The 25185-nt window shown below is 40.1% G+C and overlaps 1 protein-coding gene across 17 annotated transcripts in view; it reads right to left on the minus strand.

Moving 5' to 3' along the window:
• sh3pxd2b (SH3 and PX domains 2B) overlaps positions 1-9598 on the minus strand; it is a 43397-nt gene extending 33799 nt beyond the window's left edge. For 5 of the 17 annotated variants that reach the window (XM_078930996.1, XM_023962842.2, XM_078930991.1 and 2 more), the window contains exons 1-3: positions 9387-9577; positions 9160-9309; positions 5239-5319 (exon numbers count right to left, since the gene is read on the minus strand). In XM_078930996.1, coding sequence (XP_078787122.1) covers positions 5239-5319; positions 9160-9231 — 153 coding nt within the window. In that variant the 5' untranslated portion in view covers positions 9232-9309; positions 9387-9577. Of the gene's footprint in view, positions 1-5238; positions 5320-9159 lie in introns of all 17 variants that reach the window. The other 12 variants (XM_078930997.1, XM_078930992.1, XM_078930995.1 and 9 more) reach the window with 6 other exon arrangements.
• Between the last annotated feature and the right edge of the window lie 15587 nt (positions 9599-25185).

The raw sequence follows: 25185 nt of genomic DNA on the forward strand, positions 1-25185 counted from the left end.
GCAGCATGTGATGCATTCACACCGCCCTCTTTGCGGTTTTATGAACGCACATCAAGCCAGTGTTGGACACACCAAATCGATGCCAGATAAGCAGGTAGCAACAGGGAAAAGATTCTTCTTCTTTTGTGTATGTACAGATTACTAGCGCCCATCCGCCACCTACAATACGAAGAGGGTTTAATGCGCAGGGTCAAAGCGGTGCCCGAAATTCTGGTCTGGGCCACTGTGGACTGGGGAGGAGCCAGTGCACACCAGAAATGGCTGCAATACTTACACGGAGCATCCTTAACATGTTTCTAAAAGGAATGAGACCTCTGTCAGTGGTTGAAGAGGATGGACTTGACATGATTGGGGTGTTGCACCCTGACTACCAACTAAGGAACTTTTGCAAACTAATGGAGGAAAAATTATTGTAGAATATCTTACTGTTCACTAATTGCAAAAGTAAAATTTATTTTGATAAGATATGTTTGGCTTACTATTTCCATGGTACGTTTGGACAATGATTTAGTGCAGGGATCAGGAACCGTAGAGCTTGTGAGTCAATTATGTCTTTTTTTGTGCAAGCATATAGCTCACCTGGGACCTTTTTATCTTTATAAGTTGAAATTGAAATTCAAGAACTATACATGGAAAATTGGAATTTTTGTGAATGCATCATACGCCAAGCATTAGCATGTCCCATACATGACGCAAACCTTCACGGACTGATTACCAGCACTATCACGTTTTATTTAGAAAAATTGCAGATCACCTTATGTTAGCAATAATCGTTGACTAATCGACTAATCAAAAAATAATCGTTGACTAATTGTCTACTGAAATAATTGTTAATGACATCCCTAGACAAAGATAATGAAAACATAGCCATTGGGTTGCTGCTGCCGCAGATGTGCTATTTTTATCAATCAGTTACCAGTACATTAGGAGAGGGTTTAGTAAACTGTGCTATGCTGACCAGGAGGTATAGTTGTGACAAAGCTTAGTTGTCTTGAACCAACTCCCTGCTAGGAACTTAGATGGTGCCTCATCTTGGAAATGAATAATTGGGTAAACATTTGAAAGGTATGTCAGAGCCAGATTTTGCTTAGTGATCTTTAAATGTTCTGTTTTGTTTAGTTGTCTATCCAGATGAGCTGAAATTATGCATATCCTTGTTGGAACAACCATGGTTTAGACGAGCAAAAGAGTAAGGTTCATACACTTTTAGAGCCTACTTTTTACGACACAACAGAGACCAAAAAAGAAAAAAGGAATTTCAAATAGGGGGTTGAGGGGTACTTAGCTCAACAGGCACCTAGCTGCTGAGCAGACAGATACTTGGACAATGACACACTACCACCTTAAAAAAGGCATAAACACAAAGACAGAACACCAGACTGAGACAAACAATGATGACACAATACCCCACACAGTGTAATTGTTCCCATATGTCTGACAGTGAGTGTAGACACACCCTAGTCACTGAGTCTCCTCTTAAACCGTACAATGACTCTGTAAACAGCGATAGCAAAACAGGGAAGAGTGAAGTTATCTTAACACTAGCTTTTAAATGCACTCGACATTAATTAGTTGATGCTGTATCAGGGAGAGATAGACAGAAAGCAGACGAAATAACTACAAAACTGACAAATGAACATATATTCCACTACTGGTGGAATATTCTAACTGGTGATCTTTTGGCATCCAACTACTGTCTTTCACACAGTAAGTTGCTGTATTTATGAAGGAACTATTGTGTACAATTTAGCAACATGCTTAGTAACAGCAAGGCATCATAACTGCTTACTACTAAATTTGCACTGCCAAACCTTGCACAAGGTAAAGTAAAAACAAAACATCAATTCAGATTGCAAAAAAACATTTTTTTTGGAAGCTTTTAACATTTTTTCCAGCTGATATGGAAATGAACACAACTTGTCTCATTCTAATGTCTTAGGTCTAAATTCACTTTGACACCATCAACTTTAATACAAATGTGTAGCCTATCAAATTAAGAGTGTGTTGTAAGTCTGCTCTTTTTAAAGTTTGTTTTTCTCAAAAATATTCTACTGTTACAAAAAAAGAACCAAGAGGATAGTTTCAAAGCCTATGGTCTTTGATTTTGTTAGATAAACATGACTTTCTAACTTTCATGATTTCCAGTAATACAGTATATAAAATGAATGTTTTAATGTTTAGCTATGGAAGAAAACAAAAAAAAAAACACTCAAAAAAAACTTTAAATGGATGTACAATCACTAAGATATATTGTAATGTGAAACTTTTTGAGGTCATAGTGAAATGTCTAGTGCAGTGTCTGTCCTTTACTGCAGACGGAAAATATGTGACAGATATGCAACTCTGAATAGGAAAAAAAACTCTCCTCTTTCCTACAGCTGTTCAGTACAACTGTGTCCTCCATCAAAAAAGAAGCAATGGTTTCAGCCCAAATCTAAAAATGGGTATAACACATGTTTAGAATGGAAAATTGGCTCAAATGACAGAGAATTAAAAGTGGGAGGAACTTATCACTAGTATTACTTAAGGAAAGAGCTGCTAAATAATACAATTCTATAAAAATCTACAGTTTCGTCAAAAAATAAGAAGCAAAGCTTGGCATTTTTAAGGAAAGGAGTCTAAGATTCCCCTAACTTGTAAATGAAAAACAAGTGCAAACTGTCTGTTGACACTGCCCAAACAGTGAATAACACCAAAAATGTGTAAAGGGAAAATAATTCAGCATACCTGAAAAACATGTATTGCTTCCAGAGATATTGCAACTTCAAAAGTAAAGAAAAAGGAAGGAAAACTTAATCTTATTGATCACAGTTAAAAATAAATAAGAAACATGTCTGTTTGACAGTACAGTTCTATAAAGCAAACTTAAAAAATATGTACAAAAAAACCACCAGTCTTTTTTATGCATTTAAGCATAAAGAGTTCCAATAGCATCGGAGTTTCACTACTCTTGCCTAAATTCCAATGATTTTTAGGGAAATGTTTTATATATTCAAAAGGATAGCATTATTTTTGAATAGTATACATGTTCCCTTTTTCCATCTGAAACGTTAAGCATCAAACCATCAAAGTCAACGTCAGTGGTCACACAGAAAACATGTTTCTGTGGTTTCTGCTTAAGTATTAGCTGCCTTGTCCCGTCTGCTGACAGGATGTAGTTAATGACACATGGTGTTTGGCTATGAGACCATGGAAACACCAAAGGATCTTACGTTCTATTTATATAAACCATATTTATTTTTAGATATAAAATATATATATATATATATATATATTTGCATTTTCATCTGTTTTAGGTTGCATTGGACAATAAAAAGACAACGACGGGATGAGGAAATAGGAAGCAAAGGTAGATGACAAGTAAAGAAGTTGTGGTTAAAGAAAAGAATCAAACTTTTTCAGCCCTGTGTCACAATCAAGGCTGGACACAGGAAAATGTGACTGTTCTTTATTTCATCGTGATGAAAAAACAGTCAGTCTCAAAAAACTTAGGAGTATTCAAAATGTTAAAGAACATATGGAAAAGGGTACTAATAACATTGACACAAATACAGCAAAAGAATTTGGTATGAACTTCATTTTGATAAAGTTTTGTCTATTTCAACTTTAGCTGCTTAGGTTGGCTCACAGTACTTAGTAACAGTGCCAAACCTAACAGGAGCTAAGAAAGCAGTTGGAATCTCCCAGTAAAACTTATCGTTTGTGCACTTCATCACTAAAGAAAACCGTCCAACAAGCTCTTAGCACCAGGAAGCAGACTGACGATATTTCCTTGAAGGGCACCCTGGGAAATGCCCTGAATAAAAATACAGCAACCATTTCCAGACTTAATGCCAGTTATGGTATTAGGTGTATATTTGGCAGGGTGAAAAGAAAATGTAATCAGAACAAAGAATGTTAAAACTCAGAAGCTTATTTTAGGAATTATAATACTGTAGGTAAAGTTACTTAATCGGTTTCTATTTTTATTTTTATTAAGTCAACATTTAATTACCAGAGCATTTATCAATGCTCTTTCACTTCATTCTCTTTTTCTTTCTTTCTCTTAATTAGTGTATCAGGCAATAATCTACCAATAACAGACAGTTAAAAAAAGGCAAACATTACTTTTTATGTTGCACTGTGTCATGGAAGTCAAACCTTAAAGGGACTACCGTATATCATGCTATTAAGCCTTTTATAATACACAATATCCATGTATATGACGATATATTACCTTTGGCACACAAAAGAACACATTTCATATTAAAAATTAGTTGTTTTCCTGAGTTGTCTCCTTAGTTCCTATGTTATAATTTTCACCCAGCAACAAAGAATGTAAAACCTTTAGCATGCTTTGTTTGTTTTCTAAGGTTATACATATTATATTTATTGATTATTTTTCTTTTTTTTCACAATTCAGATATGTAGAACCTAGGAATATTAGCATATCCACAAAAATTGTAAAATGTACACAAAGCAAATCAGGGAAAAAAAAGCATAGAACAGCTCAGTAAACCTGTGACAACATAACCACATAATATTGTGGCTATATTAAAATAGATACTATTTTAAGAAACCTATCAGACAAGTCTAGAATAAAGTAATGACTGATGATCTACTGGCAACCCTGAAAGGCTCAAACCAAATCATTTAAACGTTAAAACACTTTGCAGTCTATTGTCAGGGGTTTCATTGGCAGCACTGGTGAGCCATTTCAGTTCTTTACTTCCTGGATTATGCCTCGACCATTCCAATCAATTTTTTTTTACAAGTAAATTCAATTAGAGTTGACTGTATGCTTTGCCTTATTTGATTACAAGCTCATTAAAAGCGCCGCTGCACTAGGTTTTCTGGAGTCTAAGCTCTCAAGATACAGCTCGTCCCCTAAATCTATTTTAAAAAAACAGAAGAGGAAACCAGGCCACTAATGAAATTCCTGTCTTGTTCAACATAAACCAGCAACATTGTGTTCAAAAATGACTCAGGCATTTCTGTAGTCAATAGAGCAGTCATCACATTTGTCACTGGTCTTGTTTAGGTCCACATGAACATTTACTATCTTCTTCTGGAATAATGCAATTACCCACATCATATGGATGAGGCCAAAAAGTGCTAGGTATACTAAGACTGATAACAGTCATTGCGCTCTTTTCCTGCTGGGGAGATATTTTGTACCTGTCACAGCTCCTCAATCACAGCAGCTGTGTGCACTTACTGCATGAAGAGAAATGAAAAAACACAAACACTCTTGCTCACCTGAAGGTCAAAGAACTTGCTGTAGCGTCTGTAAATTGTTTCAGTGCTGCCATCACTCCAACAGACCTTGATTATATAAACCTGCAAAAAAAATACACATATAATTTAGAAAAGCCCTTCATTGTGTTTCAATTTTTAACCTGAATTTGTATTTTAAGTATACACTAAAAAGTTGCAGTAGCCTTATTTTACCAATCCCTCCCGTTTTTGTCCATGCTATGTCCATGCTGGGATTACTGTGTTTGATTCTAGCTTTTTTAGGTGGGGTTTAACATGGACAGACCCTCCAGTCGTTCACAGGGTCACATTCAGTACAAAACGTGCAACCTTACATGATTACACTCACTCTTGTTTGTTTTTTGGGCTGTAGAAAAATATCAATAAAAATACTCAATCTATGCTGAGAATTCTAAAATGCAATTACCTGTAAGATTTAATACTGTAAATTAAATTTATTTTAATTTGTTAAATCAGTTTATGTTTAATGAATATTGATTGTGCTTTAATGAATGTCAGAAAATATTGGAATCAGAACAGGAGAGACAAACTACCCTCATTTCCCCTGGTCACCATTAGCCAGTTTTATCATCCATTTCCAGTAAAAAGTTTATTCCAACATTTTATTAACCAAGATATTTAAATTACGTCCTGCTAAAGGAATTATGCTTAAAAATGTATGTCCATATCCCTTTAAACATAATGATTAATGATGATGTACTGCAATGGTAGGTATTACATATTATATGGCTGTGTTGTCCTAAATAGACACCATCCCGGCGAAGCTGGGAGTGAATAAGCTCCACCCAAAGCTATCATGAAGTAACACAAAACATCTAATATAATTACTGAGGTAACAGACGTGGTTTTTGAGTCAGTAATAAGAAGAGTGGAGAAAAGGCCAGTCATTTGAAATTCTCTTGTGTCTTGGTGTGTGTGCCTGACTGCTGCTGGCCCACTCTCAGGCCAACTGGTCTCAGGCTCTGATCCAGAGCACCGGATTCTGATATGGCTGTAATCAAGCCATAAAAAATGTTTTCAGTTGTCTTAATCAAATAGAATTGCATGACTGATAGAAAATTTGAACAAAGAATGCAGCAACATGTCAACACTCTACAATAAGCTTGAAATTTGCTGCAATTAGCGCATGAACATCTCTGTGTTGGGTATATAGATATATTTGATTGAAATAATGTGTATGAGCTTAAATATGCCTTATATTAAGCCAATTAAATCTCTAGCAACTGGAAGCTATCATGGCTGTATGCATAGAAAACACACAAAAAGCACCAAATAAAGTTGGTTGCACAAGAAAGTAAGTGGACAGATGGAGAAGACACAGGGCTGCAAGAACCCTGTGTCCTTGGCCAGGAACACAGTAGTATAAGGTCTGGTGGTCTCAGCTTCAGTTTTCACACGTACAGTATATGAATTCAAACCAACTTATATTTACAGTCACACTTCATGCATGCCCACACTAACAAACACCTGCTGGGTCTTTGGCTGCCACTCTTTTGAAAATGCACTTCTTGTTCCAATGATTTCATGTCCCATGTTTACTATTATCCTCGACCTCTATGTGTTTGCAGGCAAAGCCAACAATATTTACATATTCAAGCTGCTTACCTTATGACAAAAACCACCCTGTTTATCAGTTGCTGATAAGCTTGAAATGGTACTTTGTTATTTCTGACATTCTTGTCTCCCACACAAACTGTGGTCTTTGCTGAGTGAAAAAAACATGTCAATGCATTCTTTATGCAGTTTATTAAGAAGGCCTACACATAAACAGCAGCATTTTGCAAACCACTTGGCTACAGTACCAAGAAATCTGTACAAATATTTTTTTTTCTTTAAATAAGTCGCTCTTTGTGTGATAAAATATGAAAACCCTTGAACCAAATATCTACATTTTAAAAAAACAAAAGAAACATATTTTTTTCTCTGTTAAAGCCTTTCTTGACAGAAGTGCTTAAGAAATCAACAAATTTAATTTGAGAGAACTCAACGAGTGAAAGAAAAAAATATATTACAATATATATATATATATATATATACAATACAAAAATATTACAAGAACAGTTGGACTCAGGCTTAAAACTTAAAAATAAATTGCATAAATTGAATTTACCGTACAAAACTCAAAGATATTCCAGCCAAGTTTTTCTTGCCAAAAGAAAAGTTCAACCAGATATATATTGGTGATCACAGACTTCTTTCTGTAAGAATATATTGTACAATGAGTTTCCTGTGTAGTTCCCACTCCAACATACTTGGTTAAAAGGAAGGAGAAATGCTGAAAATGTTCAAATGTCCATTTAGTTTGGTCTACAATGGCATTAAAGTTTTGAGAGTGGATTAAACTGACTGAACAACCATAAACTGGTTCATCTGCTGCTTGTTTGAGAATGGTACTGCCAAAAACAAGCTTGGACCAGAAAGACAAACGTACGAAAAAACAGCTTATTTGATTGATCAGAATCAAAAACAAAAATCGCTAGCCTGTGCACAAAGCCACAAGCAATAGCAATATACAGACAGCTAACTTGCTATGTGAAGATAGAGTCCCAGATTTTGTCTATAAGACCTCTCCTTTTATTTCAGACACCTAGAATTCTCTCTGTTTTTTTGTTTTGGTTTTTTTGCTAAGTAGTCCATCTGCATTCAGACAGAAAGGTTCACTTGAAAGGAAATAAAAAACAACACAACTGTTTTTTGTGTGGATCAGTTTACTTATTCTGTCCACTTGAAAGTTTAAAATAGTTATCTTGAAGTGCCACTCCAGTCATCTGTGACTACTTGTGAAAGCATTCAGTGTTTGTTCTTGTTTTTTAACTATGCTAAGAAGTTTTTTGGCTTTAATAAAAAACACCTGTGTTGTTTTCTAGGACATAGTTTCTGTTGAGCAGCAGGAGTTCATTACCAATTCGCCTCTGAGTTGTGGGCGGAACTGTTGGCGCGTAGTAAGCCTCCCTTCCCATCATCCCTTCGTTTATACTCTCAGGCTCTTACAACCCCAACAGAACACTACCGGTGCAACAAAAAAGGCGAAACGAAAACAAGAAGTACATGGATCTATTTGTGTGCAAGTGGACTCCTCAGAAAGGAGCGGAGCAGGAAGCTTGTGGCCTGCCGACTTTAGCACCTATGTCTGACAGTCTTTTTCCAACTGTATTTCTTCATCTGCACCTGATTCACAACGATTTTAATAATTAAATACTCAGAAGCGAAATTTTAAGCTCCATTTTCTTCATATGTGTTCCATCATGAGAACATGTCAATTCCACTTTAAGTGTGCTGAAATATTTGACGACACAGAAGCCTAACTGGTCCAAGATTGATACTAGTTATCTGGGATCAGTTTGGATAGTTAGAAGAAACACAAGCAAGAACATAAATAGAAAGGCGTGGAATTAAGACTTAACATGACCTCCATCAGTACTAAGGAAGCACCAAAAGTTGTATTGACAAAATGTATGCATCTGATTATACAGGGAGGGATGTAGGTCACATGAGTCTGTACTGTGTTAAAGCTTCAAAATGTACCAAAACAAGAGAAGGATGGTCAAAATCTCGACACTAACTTATTGTTGAAGTCAAACCTGAACATCATGAACACAACAGTGCCCCCTGATCAACGTCTATTGTCCTTCTTGGGTTTACAAATGTAATCGCCGGAATCGGTTTGGCCTCCAGCAGTAGCTTCACTATTAAATCGAAGTTCTAAAAGCTACAAAACGTGTGCCATGGTTTTGGAAATCCCTGTCCTGTAAAAGCCTTTCGGTCCATTAAGGCTGGCTGAGTAAACTGTAACTTGACACTCTCTTTGTTTTTACTTTCCCAAGAATAGGAGAGAAAAAACCGGGCAGAACTACAGAATGAGCTCGTTCCGTTTCGACCAAAGATCGATCGTTAAGGGCTTACGTAGTGTTTGTTGGGAGTCCGTCGTTTCTGCACATCCTGCACGGTCACCTCCTGGACGGTACGCCGCGGCATGATGATGTCCTCTCTGCGGGGTTACAGCGAAAAGGCAGATTCCTCAGACAGAGGGGTTTGAAGAACGAGCAAACCCGCCTGGAAAAATAGAATAAAAAGTTTTCCAACCAACGACGTTCTTCTTCTACGCGGCGTTCAAACCCGAAAGCTCTCACTTTCCAAATATCTGCAAATCTGTTACGTTTCTTTTCCGCCCAACCTCCGAGAGGATTAGAAGTTACCAACCAGTCGGCCCCTCTTTTCCACTTTCTTTAGCCTTGCGCGGAGTCAGACCCGCTGACGGCTTCGACCAAACTCCCAGCCTATCCTAGCTCGCCCACTCCCATTCGAGCAGCTGGAAAGCACCACGGACCAACCCCCCCGCGTCAGAGACCCACAGGCTGCTGGGAGCTGAGGGGTATGGAGAACTGAAAGTGACTAAATACAAAAAAGAAATCCGTCAACACAGGACGACTGTTGACTCGCTCCAATGAAATTGTGTGTGTCGTGTTTTTAACATGTTCTTCAAGCATTTTTCTCATGATTCAAATCATTGTGAATCAGGAGCAGATGAAAAATCCCATTTGAATAAGCTTGTAGCTTTGGCAAATTCTGCAATCAGCAGGCTGCTTCATTCCGATGCATCCACTTGCAGACGGATAGATCTATGGACGTCTTTGTTTGTGTTCGTCGGAGCTAGCATTTGGTTCAGAAATGTTGGGCTGGATAGCTCTGATATTTCTCGTCATTTTTGTTGCACTGCTGATGTTAGGATGGGGTTGTGTGGGGCTGTGAGACAGTAGGAGCTAGTGTAAACACAGGGATGAAGGGACAGTAGGCTTACTCTACACCAATGGTCCTAGCCACAACTCACAAGGGAAATTCGGATGGATTCCTGCCGCTCTGCAGAAACTGTTTCCTAGAAAACAACACATTTTTTTTGTTTGTTTTACTTTTGCCTTAGAACTGCACTAATTTAAGACCACAACAAATTTACAATAGATAAAAAGATGATTGGAGTGATACATTTTTCTCCTGAACTGTATGCGATACATATGAACAGAAACACTTGTTTATTTATAATTACAATTAACATGTTTTTGGTCTGTCAGTCGCTTCAAAGCATAGGTTGCAGATGCCAAAAAATACGTAATAAAGAAGAAAAAAATCATATTTTAGTTGCACTGGAGTATAAGTCGCTCTTTTGGGAGAAATGTATTCAACAAAATACGAGACCTTCTTCCAAACACGTCTTAACCGTCACAACCTTGTTTCCCTGACTTTGTCTTAAAAACATCAAACATGAGCTGTTCCTCTGATGTGGACATTTCTATCCCTGCTCTTTCCTCCTGAAGAGAAACTTATCTTCAGTTTTGCTGCTTCCAGTCTTTTCATCAGTGCCACAACATCCGTGGTCATTCCACCGTTCATCCTTTCTTTCATTCTTGCTGACACTATTTTGTCATAACGCCTGGCACTTTTATCCACTGATTCCAACCTCCAAAAAAGAAAGTTTCCAAAAAAAAGTACTCAAGGCTACTTTTCCCTCTTAATATTTATAAATTTGCATCAAACTTCCTGTTAAAAGTTGCATTTTTTCTCTCAAGACTTTTATAATGTGATATTGCCTTCAGTGGTTTTAAAAAGTGGGAGATTGTTACAAGAACGACTTCCCCTTTTTGCTGTCTTCTTCACCTCTTTTTTGTATTTTTCCTTCTATGTAAAAATGTTGAAAAAAATAGTTTTTTTTAACCTCCTCACATGTCTTCTGTTTGTTCAGTTTTTTTTACTTTAAAAGGAAAGATTAGATGTTGACAGATTTTGGACATTTGTCACCTTGCATCATACCTTTGTTGTAACATAGCACCATCTATTGGTGTGCTGCCTGTATTACAATATTACTGCATATGTGGCTGTTCTTCCCCAAGGCTCATTAAAATAACTCTTACTCTCAATACGTTGAACAATTCATGCTTTTGCAAATAGTATAAAAGACGTTACATTCATATTTTGTGTTGCAAGACCAAAAATTAGGCAGAAAGAAAAATGAACTTACTCCCTAATTTCAATGTTAAAAGGTTATGAAACAGTATTAAACGTGGATTTTTGACTTAGCAAATGTTTTCCTGTCCAGTTTGAATTTAAGTTTGAACTATAATATTTGAAATTATTTTTAAAAAAAGGTTATTGTGACTGAATACTAAAGGGGAGAAAAAAATCAGACCCTATTTAAAAAAGAACAGAAAAAAACACAAGGAATAAAAATCTAAAGTAGGAATTATTATATAAAACAGAAATTTTAAGCAAAGAGTGCATATAAAAGATAGCTACCTAACCAGCTGATTAAGTTCACTGCAGCTTCTTATTTGGATAAAGAAATGTTCAACAAGAAAAGACAAATGTATATAAAAGTGTAATAATAAGAGTTTAGACAATGAGTTAACACATGCAGCTCCATGTGTCATGTTATACCAGAGAAGTGCTACAGTGGAAGCAGATAACCGAAGGCTTCGCCCTCAACCACCAGACCTGATTAACAGTACAGTGAATGTCCAAAATCTTAATCGTGTTCTGAAGGAGACAAATCAAATCATGAATAAAAATTCTGTTTCTTAGATGCTCCAAATAACATTGATATTGTTATTTTCCTTTAAATGTCTCAGTAAAAGGTCAACAGATATTCTAGTATGTTTTTCCTGTCGTCTGTCTTTGTATTTTGTAGCCTAAACACATTTAGAGATTATAATTTTTCTTACAACAGTGCATGGCTAGGACAGCCAATGACATACTATATCTAAATTTTGCAAAGAAACTAACTCCCTATACTTCAGTTACTCTAAGGAACTGATCATTTTAAAATGCTTTTTGCTTAGATCTTTGTTCACTGCAGAACGAACCTTGGTAGAAAGTCGGTTCAAAACCAAGAAATAGAAAACTTCAAATGTTTGTAACGATATATCACTGTTTCTACATCAAACACCAGGACAACACAAATAAATGTAAAATGACGTTTAGAACATGGTCTAAGTATAATATTCACAAAAAGTAATCACCCCCTTAACACATTTTTCACACAATCTATCACATTTTAGGAAACCTTATTTTAGTGCCTCTGTATAGCCTCACATTTTCTAGATCTGATCAAGCATGACTTTTCTCATTAGTAGAGTATGTCTAAAGAAAGCACAATAACAGATCTCAGAAAGCAACATAATTCTATGAAAATTCATAATCAGAAGATAAACAAAATAATTCAAATGATCAGGCTGGAATTAAAGGTCATGTCTAAGCCCTCAAGATTTTTGAGCATTATACTGAGAGGAATTATCAGCAGCGGTGAATATTTACAGAAACGACTCACTGACCAAAATGGCTCCAAGGAGAAATAACGACTCATCCAGAACGTCAAAAAGAAGTCAGAACAACATGATTTTTCTGAACTGAGGGGGAAAAAAAGCTTTAGGGAATGTGTGCATACCTTTACATCTGATGTAAACCATCCATCCATTATCAGCACCCAATGAATCCCTTTTGGGGAAGTAAACCAAAGCAGGATTGTATAAAAACATCAGACCAAGATTCATGGTTGGGAGTTATATGATGGCCTGCTTTAAAATTTTAATACCGAAATAACTTGTCATAATTGTTGGAACTGTGGAGCCTGCACCCAGAAGCAGAATATCATGTAGTAGAAGAATGTCAGGCCTTTGGTTATATCAAGATTAAGCTAATGTAGTTCACCTTGAAAGTTTCTCAAGCAATTGTGATAAGATCAGATTCCAGACAAAGAGATTGAGATGCTATAGCAGGACCTTAAAGAAGTGATTCAAACTAGGGATCAGTTCCAGCTTTTAAAAGAATTCGAACTAGTAAAGCCCAAACTTCCTTCATATTAATGTTGAAAATTTCCTGATCAAAATTATTCCCTGCTAAGAATAACACAACAAAGGATTTTAGCTTTAAGAGGAAATGTTTTATTTTGTATGTCTCTTATATGGAAGCAATTCTGTAGCATAATAAAAATAAAAGTCAAAACCAGAAATGCTTTTTCTTTTTCAAAATGAAGCTGCTGTCATGATTCGGAGGTGATTTCAGAATGACCCAGATGCTGGAACCCGGAAGGAGGCTAGGACTCAACGGTAAGTTTCAAGAGGTTTAATCTGAACTAGGTCTTGACAGGTTTATCTCTAGGCAAAGAGCTGTGGCTGGCTGGAGAAATCTTGAGGAGGAATTTCCTTGAGGGAGTTCTGCGGCGTGGGCGAGGCTTGAACCATGGCGAGGAGAGGCAGCTGGCTGGAGGTTTCTTGAGGCGGATAAACAGCAGCGTAGGAGGACAGCGACCAGGTGAGGATCCAATAGGTTTAAGTCCTGAGGCAGAGCGAGAAAACACTATGAGCGTGAGGCAATGAGATGTGAGACATAAACATGAGCTGACCAGACTATGCACCATAGGAGGAACAACGAACTGGCACCGGCTGATGATCCTGGAGGAGCTTATGAAGGCAGGTGTAGATGAGGTAAGTGGATCCAGCTGGTCGCATCCAACACAGGAAGGAGGGGGGAGGAGGGAGTAGCTGACAGGCCTTGACAGTACCCCCCCTCAACGACCGCCACCAGGCGGTCCAAGGCGACGATCAGGATGAGCAGCATAAAAGTCGTCAATGAGGGTATGGTCCAGGATGAGCGAACGCGAGATCCACGAGCGTTCCTCTGGACCATACCCCTCCCAATCCACCAAGAACTGGACCCCGCGACCCTGACGCCGAACGTCCAAGATCTTGGATACAGTGAAGGCAGGGGCCCCATCGATGGTACGGGCGGGTGGCGGGGAAGTGGCCGGCGGGCACAAAGGGCTCTCAGAAACAGGCTTGATCTGCGACACATGGAACGTGGGGTGTATTTGCAGAGCCGCCGGCAGACTAAGTCGGACACAGGTCGGATTAATGACCCGGTCTATAGTGTATGGACCAATAAACCTGGGAGACAGCTTGCGAGAGGACGCCTGGAGAGGAACATTACGGGAGGACAGCCACACCTTCTGACCCGGTTGGTATTCGGGACTCACCCCCCTGTGACGGTTGGCAATCTGGCGGTTATTCTCAGCGGTGCGGACAAGAGCGGCCTTGGTCTGCAGCCAGATCTCCTGACAGCACTGCAGATGGAGCTGGATAGAGGGAACCGCCAGATCCAATTCCTGGGAAGGAAACAAGGGTGGTGAGTAACCCAGCGAGGCTTCAAAAGGTGACAGTCCCGTGGCAGTAGAGGTGTGGGAATTAAGGGCATATTCTGCCCAAATCAGGTACTTGGACCAGTCAGCATGGTTCTGAGCTGCCAAGCATCTGAGGGCGGCCTCCAGCTCCTGGTTCGCCCGCTCCGCTTGACCGTTAGCCTGAGGATGGTACCCCGAAGTCAAACTGACCATGGCCCCCAGGGCGGAGCAGAATGCTTTCCAAACTTGGGATGTAAACTGGGGGCCACGATCAGACACGATGTCACAAGGGATCCCATGATGTCGGAAGACGTGGTTGAAGAGGGCGTCGGCGGTCTCAGTGGCAGTGGGAAGTTGAGGGAGTGGAACAAACTGGGCGGCTTTGGAGAATCGGTCTATGACGGTTAGTATGACCGTATGGCCCTGTGAAGGTGGGAGTCCTGTGACAAAGTCCACAGCAATGTGGGACCAGGGACGGCTAGGGATGGGCAGCGGCAGCAGGAGACCAGATGGAGGCCGGTTAGACGTCTTGGAGCGAGCGCAAGTACTACAAGCAGCTATGTACTCCTTGACGTCACGTTCCAAGGTGGGCCAGAAAAAGCGACGCTTAAGGAGTCGAATAGTCCGAAAAACCCCTCCGTGGCAGGCGAGATGTGAGGTGTGACCCCAGGTGAGGACCTCGGACCTGAGGGAGTCTGGAACATAGAGGGTGCCAGGAGGGTTTGTGATACTGGCGGGGATCTCGCTCTGGGCCTGCTGGACCTTGCTCTCAATCTCCCACGTGAGATTGCCTATAAAACAGGACGTTGGTAGAATGGTGGAGACAGAGTTGTCGTCAGAACTGGAGTATTTGCATGAGAGGGCGTCTGGCTTGACATTACGGCTGCCTGGGCGATATGTGATGGCGAAGTTGAATCGATCAAAAAATAAGCACCACCTGGCTTGACGGGAGTTGAGCCGTTTTGCACTGCGTAAATATGCCAAGTTCTTGTGGTCTGTTCAAACTATAAATTGTTGTTCCGCCCCCTCCAGCCAGTGACGCCATTCTTCCAACGCGAGCTTGATGGCTAGCAACTCACGATTGCCCACATCGTAGTTCCGCTCAGCCGGACTTAATTTGCGGGAAAAAAACGCACAGGGCTTAAGTTTCCCCGTGCCGTCCTCGCGCTGGGACAAAACAGCGCCCACCCCCGAGTCAGAGGCGTCGACTTCCACAATGAATTGCTTAGCCACGTCGGGTTGGATGAGGATGGGTGCGGAAACAAACAGGGACTTTAAACGTTTGAAAGCGGCATCAGCGGCAGCGTTCCAGACGAAAGGGCGATTGATGGAGGTGAGTTGCGTGAGAGGGGCTGCAATACTGCTGTAATCATGAATGAAACGGCGATAGAAGTTGGAAAACCCCAGGAATTGTTGGAGCTTCTTGCGGGTTTGTGGAGTCTCCCACTGAGCGACAGCCTCGATCTTAGCGGGGTCAGGACGGATATTGCCAGCTTCGATAATATAACCCAAGAACGGGACGGAGGACACATGAAACGCACACTTCTCAGCCTTGACATACAACTGATTGGCGAGAAGCCGTTCTAGAACGAGACGGACATGATGTTCGTGTTGTGTTTCATTGGAGGAAAAAACAAGAATATCGTCAAGATACACGAAGACAAAACGATTAAGAAAGTCCCTGAGGACATCATTTACCAAACGCTGGAACACTGCGGGGGCGTTGGTAAGCCCAAAGGGCATCACAAGGTACTCGAAATGGCCGAACGGGGTGTTGAAAGCCGTTTTCCACTCGTCACCTTCGCGCATGCGTACAAGGTGGTAAGCGTTCCTGAGATCAAGTTTCGAGAAGATTTTAGCATGTTGGACAGAGTCGAAAACAGATTCTAATAACGGTAGGGTGTATTTATCCTTGACCGTGATCTGATTCAACTCTCGAAAATCAATGCATGGTCGCAACGTCTTATCCTTCTTCTCCACAAAAAAAAACCCGGCAGCGACTGGGGAAGAGGAAGGACGTATGTGACCCAGGGAAAGAGCCTCCTGAATATAGGCCTCCATGGAGCTCTTTTCAGGACCGGAAAGATTGTACAATTTACTCTTCGGAAGAGGAGCTCCATTTAGCAATTCGATAGCGCAGTCGTATGGTCGATGTGGCGGTAAAGCACTAACCCTAGATTTACTGAATACGGAACGTAGGTCATGATAACAGGAGGGTATGTTAGACAGATCTATTTCTTTATCGGGTCCTGAGTCAGGTAATTTGGTGAGGGGAACAGCAGACTGCAGGCAGTTTGCCATACAGAAAGTGCTCTAGTTGGAAATGCGAGACGAACTCCAGTCAATACTGGGATTGTGCTTCTGAAGCCAAGAAAACCCGAGAATTAACGGCGTCTGCGGACATTGAGTGATAAAGAAATGATGGTATTCCCTGTGGTTACCGGAGGTAATAACGAGAACCGGACCGGTGCGTTTGGTAATGCGTGAAAGTTGTTTTCCCCCCAGACCCACAGCATTAACAGCGTTATCAAGGACTTCAACCGGGAGAGAGAGTTCATGAACGAGACTTTGATCCATTAAATTATGTTCGGCCCCAGAGTCAACAAGAGCTTTAAATTCAAAAACTTGGTTCTTATTGCAGATCTTGACAGGAACGAGTAAAAACTTGGAAACGTGGGAAGGTTCAGGGTCACCCCCCCGTGGCCCGTCCCTAAACGCGGGGCTTCTGGAGTCCAAACGAGCGGTGCATTGAGAGACCTGATGGCCCGCCTGCCCACAGTAAAAACATAACCCCCCATCACGACGCTTCTTTCTCTCCTCTAGAGAGAGCTTGGAGTGGCCTATTTGCATGGGTTCATCAGTTTTAACGGGGGGCGAAGCTTGGCTCGCTGGAGCCACCAGGGGTAAGTCGCGAACGGGATAGTCAAGGGATGGAGGTGGCTTACATTTCTGCTCAGCGAGGCGTTCCCGGAGGCGGATGTCCGACCTCAGGGCGGCCGTGACAAGTTCTTCGAAAGTGCCTGCTTCGGGCTGGGTGCAAAGATGATCCTTAATGCGCTCATTCAGTGACTGGTAAAAAATCCCCTTGAGTGCGGGATCTGGCCATCCAGCCTCGACAGCAAAAATCCGGAAGTCAATGGGATGTTCACTCACCGGACGGTTACCCTGCCTGAGACCTAGCAACCGTCGGGTGGCCTCCTCCTGCTTTCGAGGCCGGTCGAAGACGAGGCGGAACTCTCCCAGGAAGCGTTCGAAAGGGAGATGCGAGATAGGATGGGAGGCCAGGAAAGCTTGAGCCCATTGCAGCGCCTTACTACGGAGAGAGTTCACGATTAGTGAGATACGAGTGTGATCGGCTTGATAATACCTGGGGGCTTGTTGGAAAATCAGTTCACATTGCAGAAGGAACCCTCCGCAGGCAGAAACATCCCCGAAAAAAGGTTCCGGCTGTAGTCGAACATTTTCCGGGATGAGGGTGGAAGCGGAAGTAGCATTGTTGCCGGAAATAGGAGGCGGAGCAGAGACTGTGGGCCTTGAAGTTTGACCAGAAAATTCTTTAAGAGTCCGAGTGATATCTTTGATGCGAGAAACCAGATCCTCTTGTACAGACGTAATACGAGTGAGTAAGTTAAACTGAAGTTCCAGAAGAATACCTTGTTGGGTAACTGCATGGCGGAGCCCTTCCGGGTCAGCTGGGTCAGAGGTTTGGCCAGTTCGTTCTGTCATGATTCGGACGTGAGTTCAGAATGACCCAGATGCTGGAACCTGGAAGGAGGCTAGGACTCAACGGTAACTTTCAAGAGGTTTAATCTGAACTAGGTCTTGACAGGTTTATCTGTAGGCAAAGAGCTGTGGCTGGCTGGAGAAATCTTGAGGAGGAATTTCCTTGAGGGAGTTCTGCGGCGTGGGCGAGGCTTGAACCATGGCGAGGAGAGGCGGCTGGCTGGAGGTTTCTTGAGGCGGATAAACAGCAGCGTAGGAGGACAGCGACCAGGTGAGGATCCAATAGGTTTAAGTCCCGAGGCAGAGCGAGAAAACACTATGAGCGTGAGGCAATGAGACGTGAGACATAAACATGAGCTGACCAGACTATGCACCATAGGAGGAACAACGAACTGGCACCGGCTGATGATCCTGGAGGAGCTTATGAAGGCAGGTGTAGATGAGGTAAGTGGATCCAGCTGGTCGCATCCAACACAGGAAGGAGGGGGGAGGAGGGAGTAGCTGACAGGCCATGACAGCTGCATTTTTTGACTCAATATTTAAATGAAAAAGCAATCCACCAAAATGCTTTTTCATTTAAGAAAATGGTATTTGACATTCCATTTTCAAAAATTTCTCTGGTAAATGTGTAGCAAAATTCATCTAGAAATGTTTAATTTGACAATTAAAATGGATTAACAGAAATGCTTTTTCATTTTGAAAATGAAGCTGCATCAAATGACTCAAAATTAAAATGAAGCAATATTTCAATATGGTTTTTCATTTCTACTTAAAAAACGCTTATTCTGTGTCATAATTAAAATGAAAATGCAAAGAGGGGATCGCATTTTCATTTTAACATCTACCCTGCGAACATTGTCAATTCCAATAAGCATTTCCAGAGGGGAGGCGGGGCGATGACATCTGTGCCATCTCCGTCTGTCCGGCTGCTAAGAGACACATGCTATGAGCAGTGTAGCTTTGTGTTAGCGGCAGAGAAGAGGGCTTTGTGTTGGTTGTGAACTTCTGATGATTTTACACAGCTTCTCAGGACTACGTAGCAGCATTTCCGCCTTCTGCGGTCCTCATTCAGTTGCACCGCGGTTCGTTGAAACCCCCCCCCACCGACAAGCTTTTTTTCTTCGGACCGGCAGCTGCCTTTGCATAGCGTAGTGTTAAGCCCTGCGACCCGAAGCTCCCGATTGCCGAAAGCGGATGTGCCGCTACGATCTGAGAAACCATCATCTGAATTTGTGTTTCCAGTGGTGTCCAGAATAAAATAAAGGGTGATGTCATTCCCACATATTTACATCCAAGATGCTCATTACCCGTTCGGAGTTTTAAGTACCTCCACGGCTAATGTTTTAAGCACATATTATTAGCCTAATGCTAACCCATCTTTCGGGTCCTCCTTGCAGCGAAGAAAAAAGCACTGACTGCACGGATTTAAAAAAATATGAGCGAGCAGCCCCTGTATAATAATCACAACAATAAAAGCACATTTAAATAGATGGTTGGTCTAACCAGCAAACGTTTAGCATGGCGAAATCTGCTATAGCTGTTGATGGGGCTCCAGCTGTCATCGAACAGCAAAATCAGCGCAAAGCTGCAGGAGTCTATCTTCTAAATGTGCTTCATTACTGTTATGATTATGACGCTAACACAAAGCTACACTGCTCCTAGCATCTGTCTCTTAGCAGCCGGACACACGGAGAAGGCACTGACGTCATCGCCCCGCCTCCCCGCTGGAAATGCTTATTCGAATTTAATATTGCGACAATGTTCGCAGGGTGGATGTTAAAATGAAAATGCAATCCCCTCTTTGCATTTTCGTTTTAATTATGACACAGAATAAGCGGTTTTTAAGTAGAATTGAAAAAACATTTTCAAGGATTGATTTTTCATTTTAATTTTGAGTCATTTGATGCGGTTACATTTTGAAACTGAAAAAGCATTTCTGTTAATCCATTTTAATTGTCAAATTAGACATTTCTAAATTAATTTTACTACATATTTACCAGAGAACTTTTTGAAAATGAAATGTCAAATACCATTTTCATTATCATTTTAATTAAGTGACAGAATAAGCGGTATTGAAGAAAAACAGAAAAAGCATTTTGGTGGATTGCTTTTTCATTTAAATTTTGAGTCAAAAAATGCAGTTACATTTTGAAAATGAAAGAGCAATTCTGGTTTTGACTTTTATTTTAAATTATGTTACAGAATCGCTTCCATACTATTAAGGCATTTTTCAAATGTGAAAATACCATTTTGTATTTATTTTTGGAATTTTTTGATTATCTAAACATGAGGAACGTGTACAAAAACAAAACGTTAAAGAGGTTTCCATTATCTAAAATGGATCTCCATAGAATACTAAACTCATAATGTTTTCCTTTTCTCTTCATTTCTTTAAAAACTAAACCACTGAGCTGCTAAGAACAAACAACCTGAAAGTAGGCTACAAACATAATTAAATCCAACAGACACCTAATGATTGGTGTCTCAGCATTAATGTGGATGTCATGCTGAGGTAATGTGTCTCTGTGATGTCTAATCATGTCTGTGCCTTACTTGCAGATGAAAGGAGCTGACAGAACATGAGTTCTTTAGATAATACAGTTCAATTAGGGCTATAAGCAGAATGAAGACTAATGATGTTTACTTATCATCTGAGCGCCTTATCAGCACAGGATGCTCTCAAAACACATCCACCCTGTTGAGTACCGGCACAAGCACAAATTTATATCACACAGCCATTTGTAGCTCTTTGTTCTGTACTGATGGCCCAAAAGTGATGGTCATTTCTCATCAGCAGCCTTTGATAGGGTTTCATATAAAAATAGGTCTCAGTGTTTGGAGTAACCAAGAGTTCAATGGAGTCACAGCCCGTCTCGACACACTCATTCTTCTAAAACTCTACTTTTTGTCCCCATATAAAGTGTTCATCAGAATTACCTGGCTTTTTTTAGGGCTTGCTTGCTTGCTTCTATCCCAGTTAAACTCCATCTTACTGAATACCTCTTTGGTATTTCAAGAAAAAACCCAAAATGGAGCATTGTTGGCACTGTAGTATTCACACACACCACATCCTTTACTTTACTGAGTTCATTCCCTTTGGATTAAAAGACAGAAACTAACTTCATCAGAATTACAACCTTTAATATTCTTCAGTGTTCCATTTTGCATATTATAAAGTAACTGATGCTAAATTAACAGTCTTTAGGCACAAACCTTTAGGTTTTTTTTTAGATTGTGTAAAAGTTTGGGATTGTATTTAATGGTAAAATAGCTATGAGCAGATGAACATACTTTTGATGCTATATTCAGTCTCACTATAATGCATTAAATTGATCTGGGCTCATTCCAATAATGTAGTATTTTTGTCATAAACTGAATGATGCAAAACTTCAAAATTCAGGACTGTTTTGTATTAGAAATAATCAAAATGAGCGTTTTTTCAGATAAATCATTACATTCCAATAATTCGATTTGGAAGACATCCATTAATAAGTGGAGTTGGTAGATTTTGCAATATATGAAGCAGTTTGTTTTAGTTTGACAAGGGAAATGTCACCCACACCAAATATGTTCTGATGTACAATTTGGATGTTGGGAAACAAACCTACCTCCTACCTAAGCAAAGCTTGATTCTGAATCAGCCAACCATTGATATTTTTTGGATGTTAAAACTGGATTGATACTTTCCTGATGTGTGCTAGAATAAAAATGCTGGTTTTACATTTATAACACAGCATTGTCAAGTCACTTTAGGTTAAGTCTGTAGCAACAAGATAGCAGTCATACTATGACATTGTCTTGTTGCAAATCAACACATCTTCTGAGACTTAAGGCCCGTACACACCGGGACGAATATTCGCCAGGCGTTATTCGCCACGTTTTTTGTGTTCACACCCAGGCGATTTTCGCTGACGATGAGTGGAGTGAACATGCAATTTAATTCCCTGACATTAGATGGCGCTTAATGTAAAACAGAAATACTCCTGTACACAAGGTGGCGCTGCGCAACTTTACGCTTCTTAAAGTCGCTTTTCACTCAGAAGAAGAGAGCAAGTTTTTACACGCTTGTCAGAATCAAACAAAGAAAACATGAATATTTCAAGCACCAGTAGCTCCAACTGGTGCTTGGTTCGGGGATGTTTTAGAATGTCCGTCATTATTGCTTCGCGGCTGTGTAGACGCTACTTGGCGTCTAACTTCTTCGCTGGTATGTGTGCTCAGCAATGCAGTTTTGTGTTTGAGCGCCCCCAAGTTGTGTTTTACTGTAACTTCAGAAGCTCCAGACACGTGAGCAAAAGCGCCGTTCTCATTGGTCGAGTAGATTTCGACGCGACGCGTCGAAAAAAAAAAACGAACCCGAGGCGTTTTTTTTTTTTTGACGCTTTAACGCCTGGCGTTTTTTCGCGTCGGTGTGCACACTCTCATTGGGGCCCTTGGTTTAGTCACGAGGCGTTAAACGTCGGCGAAAATCGCCGGCGAAATTCGTCCCGGTGTGAACAGGCCTTTAAGCTTCAACAAAATTGTGAGGAATCACTGTATCACTGTAGCCAGCCAGCACAAAGTATACTCCACACTCTCAATGAAGAGAAGAGAACAGACATAATGTGTTATCATTTATTTCTCCACAAATACAGCACATTAAAAAGATGTGTCATAGAGTTCTGAAAAGGCTGTGTGTAAAGGATATTTTTAAAAGCATGTTTTAGCATCCATTGAGTGAGTCACCTCATGTTCTATTCATGTGGAAATTAGATAGATTACAGCAGAAAGGCCCTATTGAAATGCAGTTTTTCTTATGTCTTCCCTGTTAGTGGTGTGTCAGACTCTGATACAGTTGCACATGCACAATAAGATTTTCATAAGAAGGAAAAAGCAAATGCAGCAAAATAAAAAAATAAAAAAAAACCTTTTCATCCGGACCTGGCAAAAACCAGCAGTGCATTTCAGGTTGTTGGTCTAAAGAAGTTTCCTTGGTGGCTGCATAATAGCTTTTCCTAAAAAAAATAACAAAAGTGGTTGAGATCTTAATGGTGCATCTAATATAGTCTTGGTGGCTTGTGTTCAACACTGACACATCCTGAACCCAAAAACATTGATCAAGGGTGGTAGACGCCCTCCATTAGGGTGAAACTGCCTGTCACATGGTGATCCAATGGAAACTCCTTCACTTGCAGTCTTTCTTATGTCCACTGGTTTGGGTTTCCTGTCATGAAGAGTCATGTAATTTCTCCTCATTGTCATGTTACTGTCTGTGTTCATGCCAGAGCTGAGAAATTCTTCACTTTCCTTCATGTCATTTCCCTGAACCCAACAGCTCATCTAAGCATGAGATGAAAGGCACCGAGAGAATTAGGAGTGTGAAAGATGGGTGATCATAAAGGAGAGAAGGCTTTCTAGTCTTAAAGGCTGAATCCAACTTTCTAGAGACTGATATTGGCTTACCTTTCACTTTGAATTCAGCTTCTTAAGATATGAGATTTTAAATCCACCTTTTTTAAACTGTTTGAAGAACAGTTGCCCAAAGAGAATATAAATCTTTTTTTTTATACAACCTGCATTTATCTGTGACATTTATTTAGCTGGCCTATGAATGGGCACTGAGCTCAAAAACAGACTGTACTTGCATGCTGCTTTTGTCAAAAATATTGTATTATGAATGATTTTACCTGTTGCAGAAACACTGTTTATAAAATCATAATATGCATTACAAACTGCTTATGACATTCTCACATGACCCATTGTTTAAATCAAAAATAGCTTTATTTGGACCATAAAAAAACGTTTCCATCAGTTATTTTGGAGAAAATATGATGTAACATTTTTACTGTTGCTTTTTAGAAGTGTAAATAAATAAAGCAAAAGCACTTGGGACAGTAGGGTGCGTGCTTTCAAATTAGACCAGCGATAACGGTTTTTTTTACACTTAACTCTGTAAAATGATGGGTAATCTCTTCTAATGCACATAACTACAAAAAATATTAATACATCCTAGAGTGTTGTAAAAGAAGAAAATTTACACATCACTTACTATAACCCCAAAAACATATATGGTCCTATTTTGGCTTGGCCAATTAGTCAAGTATATTTGCGCAGCAGTCTCTTAATAAGAATAAGATTGGAATATCACTGTGTGGATAAATGTAGTCAGAGCTATTGCTGTTGTAAATCAGGTTATTAAGGACACTAATGGTCATAAACGATTAGCCAGTATAGGTCTATTAAATCCACTTATGTCCACTGTGTGGAAGAAAAATATCTTTTTTCCTATATGCTACTCAATAATCCCCCAGAGACAACTTCTGCCTTGAGCTTTTTTTTTTTAGTGAGACTCAATAATACAATAACACATTAGGCACTCATTCATGCTTTAAATGTGTCATCCACTTGAGCCAACACACAGTCTCTGCAGCAATGGGTTTTGAACCCCCCCCAAGGTTTGTGTTTACAGGAGCTCACAGTCTCTTAATAGGGTTCAGTTCATAGTGATTTACACAGGCAGGCAGACATTTATACTCCATTTATTGTTACCAGAATTAGAATCTTATTTGAGTTGACATCTGAATAGAAAACCTTAATGTGTTTCTGTGTGCATGTATCTGCATTCATGATTTGTGAGACAGCAGTAAGCGACTGAGCGTAAACATGTGCATGCATGTGTCTTTGTCACCGTTGGAATAACTTTTATGCATACTCCAGGCACTCAGCATATGTCCTTATGCGTGCAACGTCTGCAGTTGGTGCATTACAGAATACAATTTATATTTAGGCAGCATTTCAAAAGCATTTCAGTGAGGCAGATGCTCATTAGAATTCTCATCACTTGAAAGACAGATCAGAGCTTAAGGCGTAAAACATCACGAAAAGTAATTTATTAAAGTGAAAATCAGTTTAGCAGCAAGCAAACAGGTATTTAGGTTTGAATAACACATACAATACCTCACTTAGGGAATGAAATTAACATTTTGCTTGCACTCTGGTAAAGGATAAGCGACAACCTCTCCATGTAGAATACAACTCAGATAGACACGTACATGTACAGCTGT

Source organism: Oryzias latipes, chromosome 14, assembly GCF_053564925.1.
Source record: "Oryzias latipes strain Hd-rR chromosome 14, Olatipes_Hd-rR_3.1".
NCBI classification, from domain to species: domain Eukaryota; kingdom Metazoa; phylum Chordata; class Actinopteri; order Beloniformes; family Adrianichthyidae; genus Oryzias; species Oryzias latipes.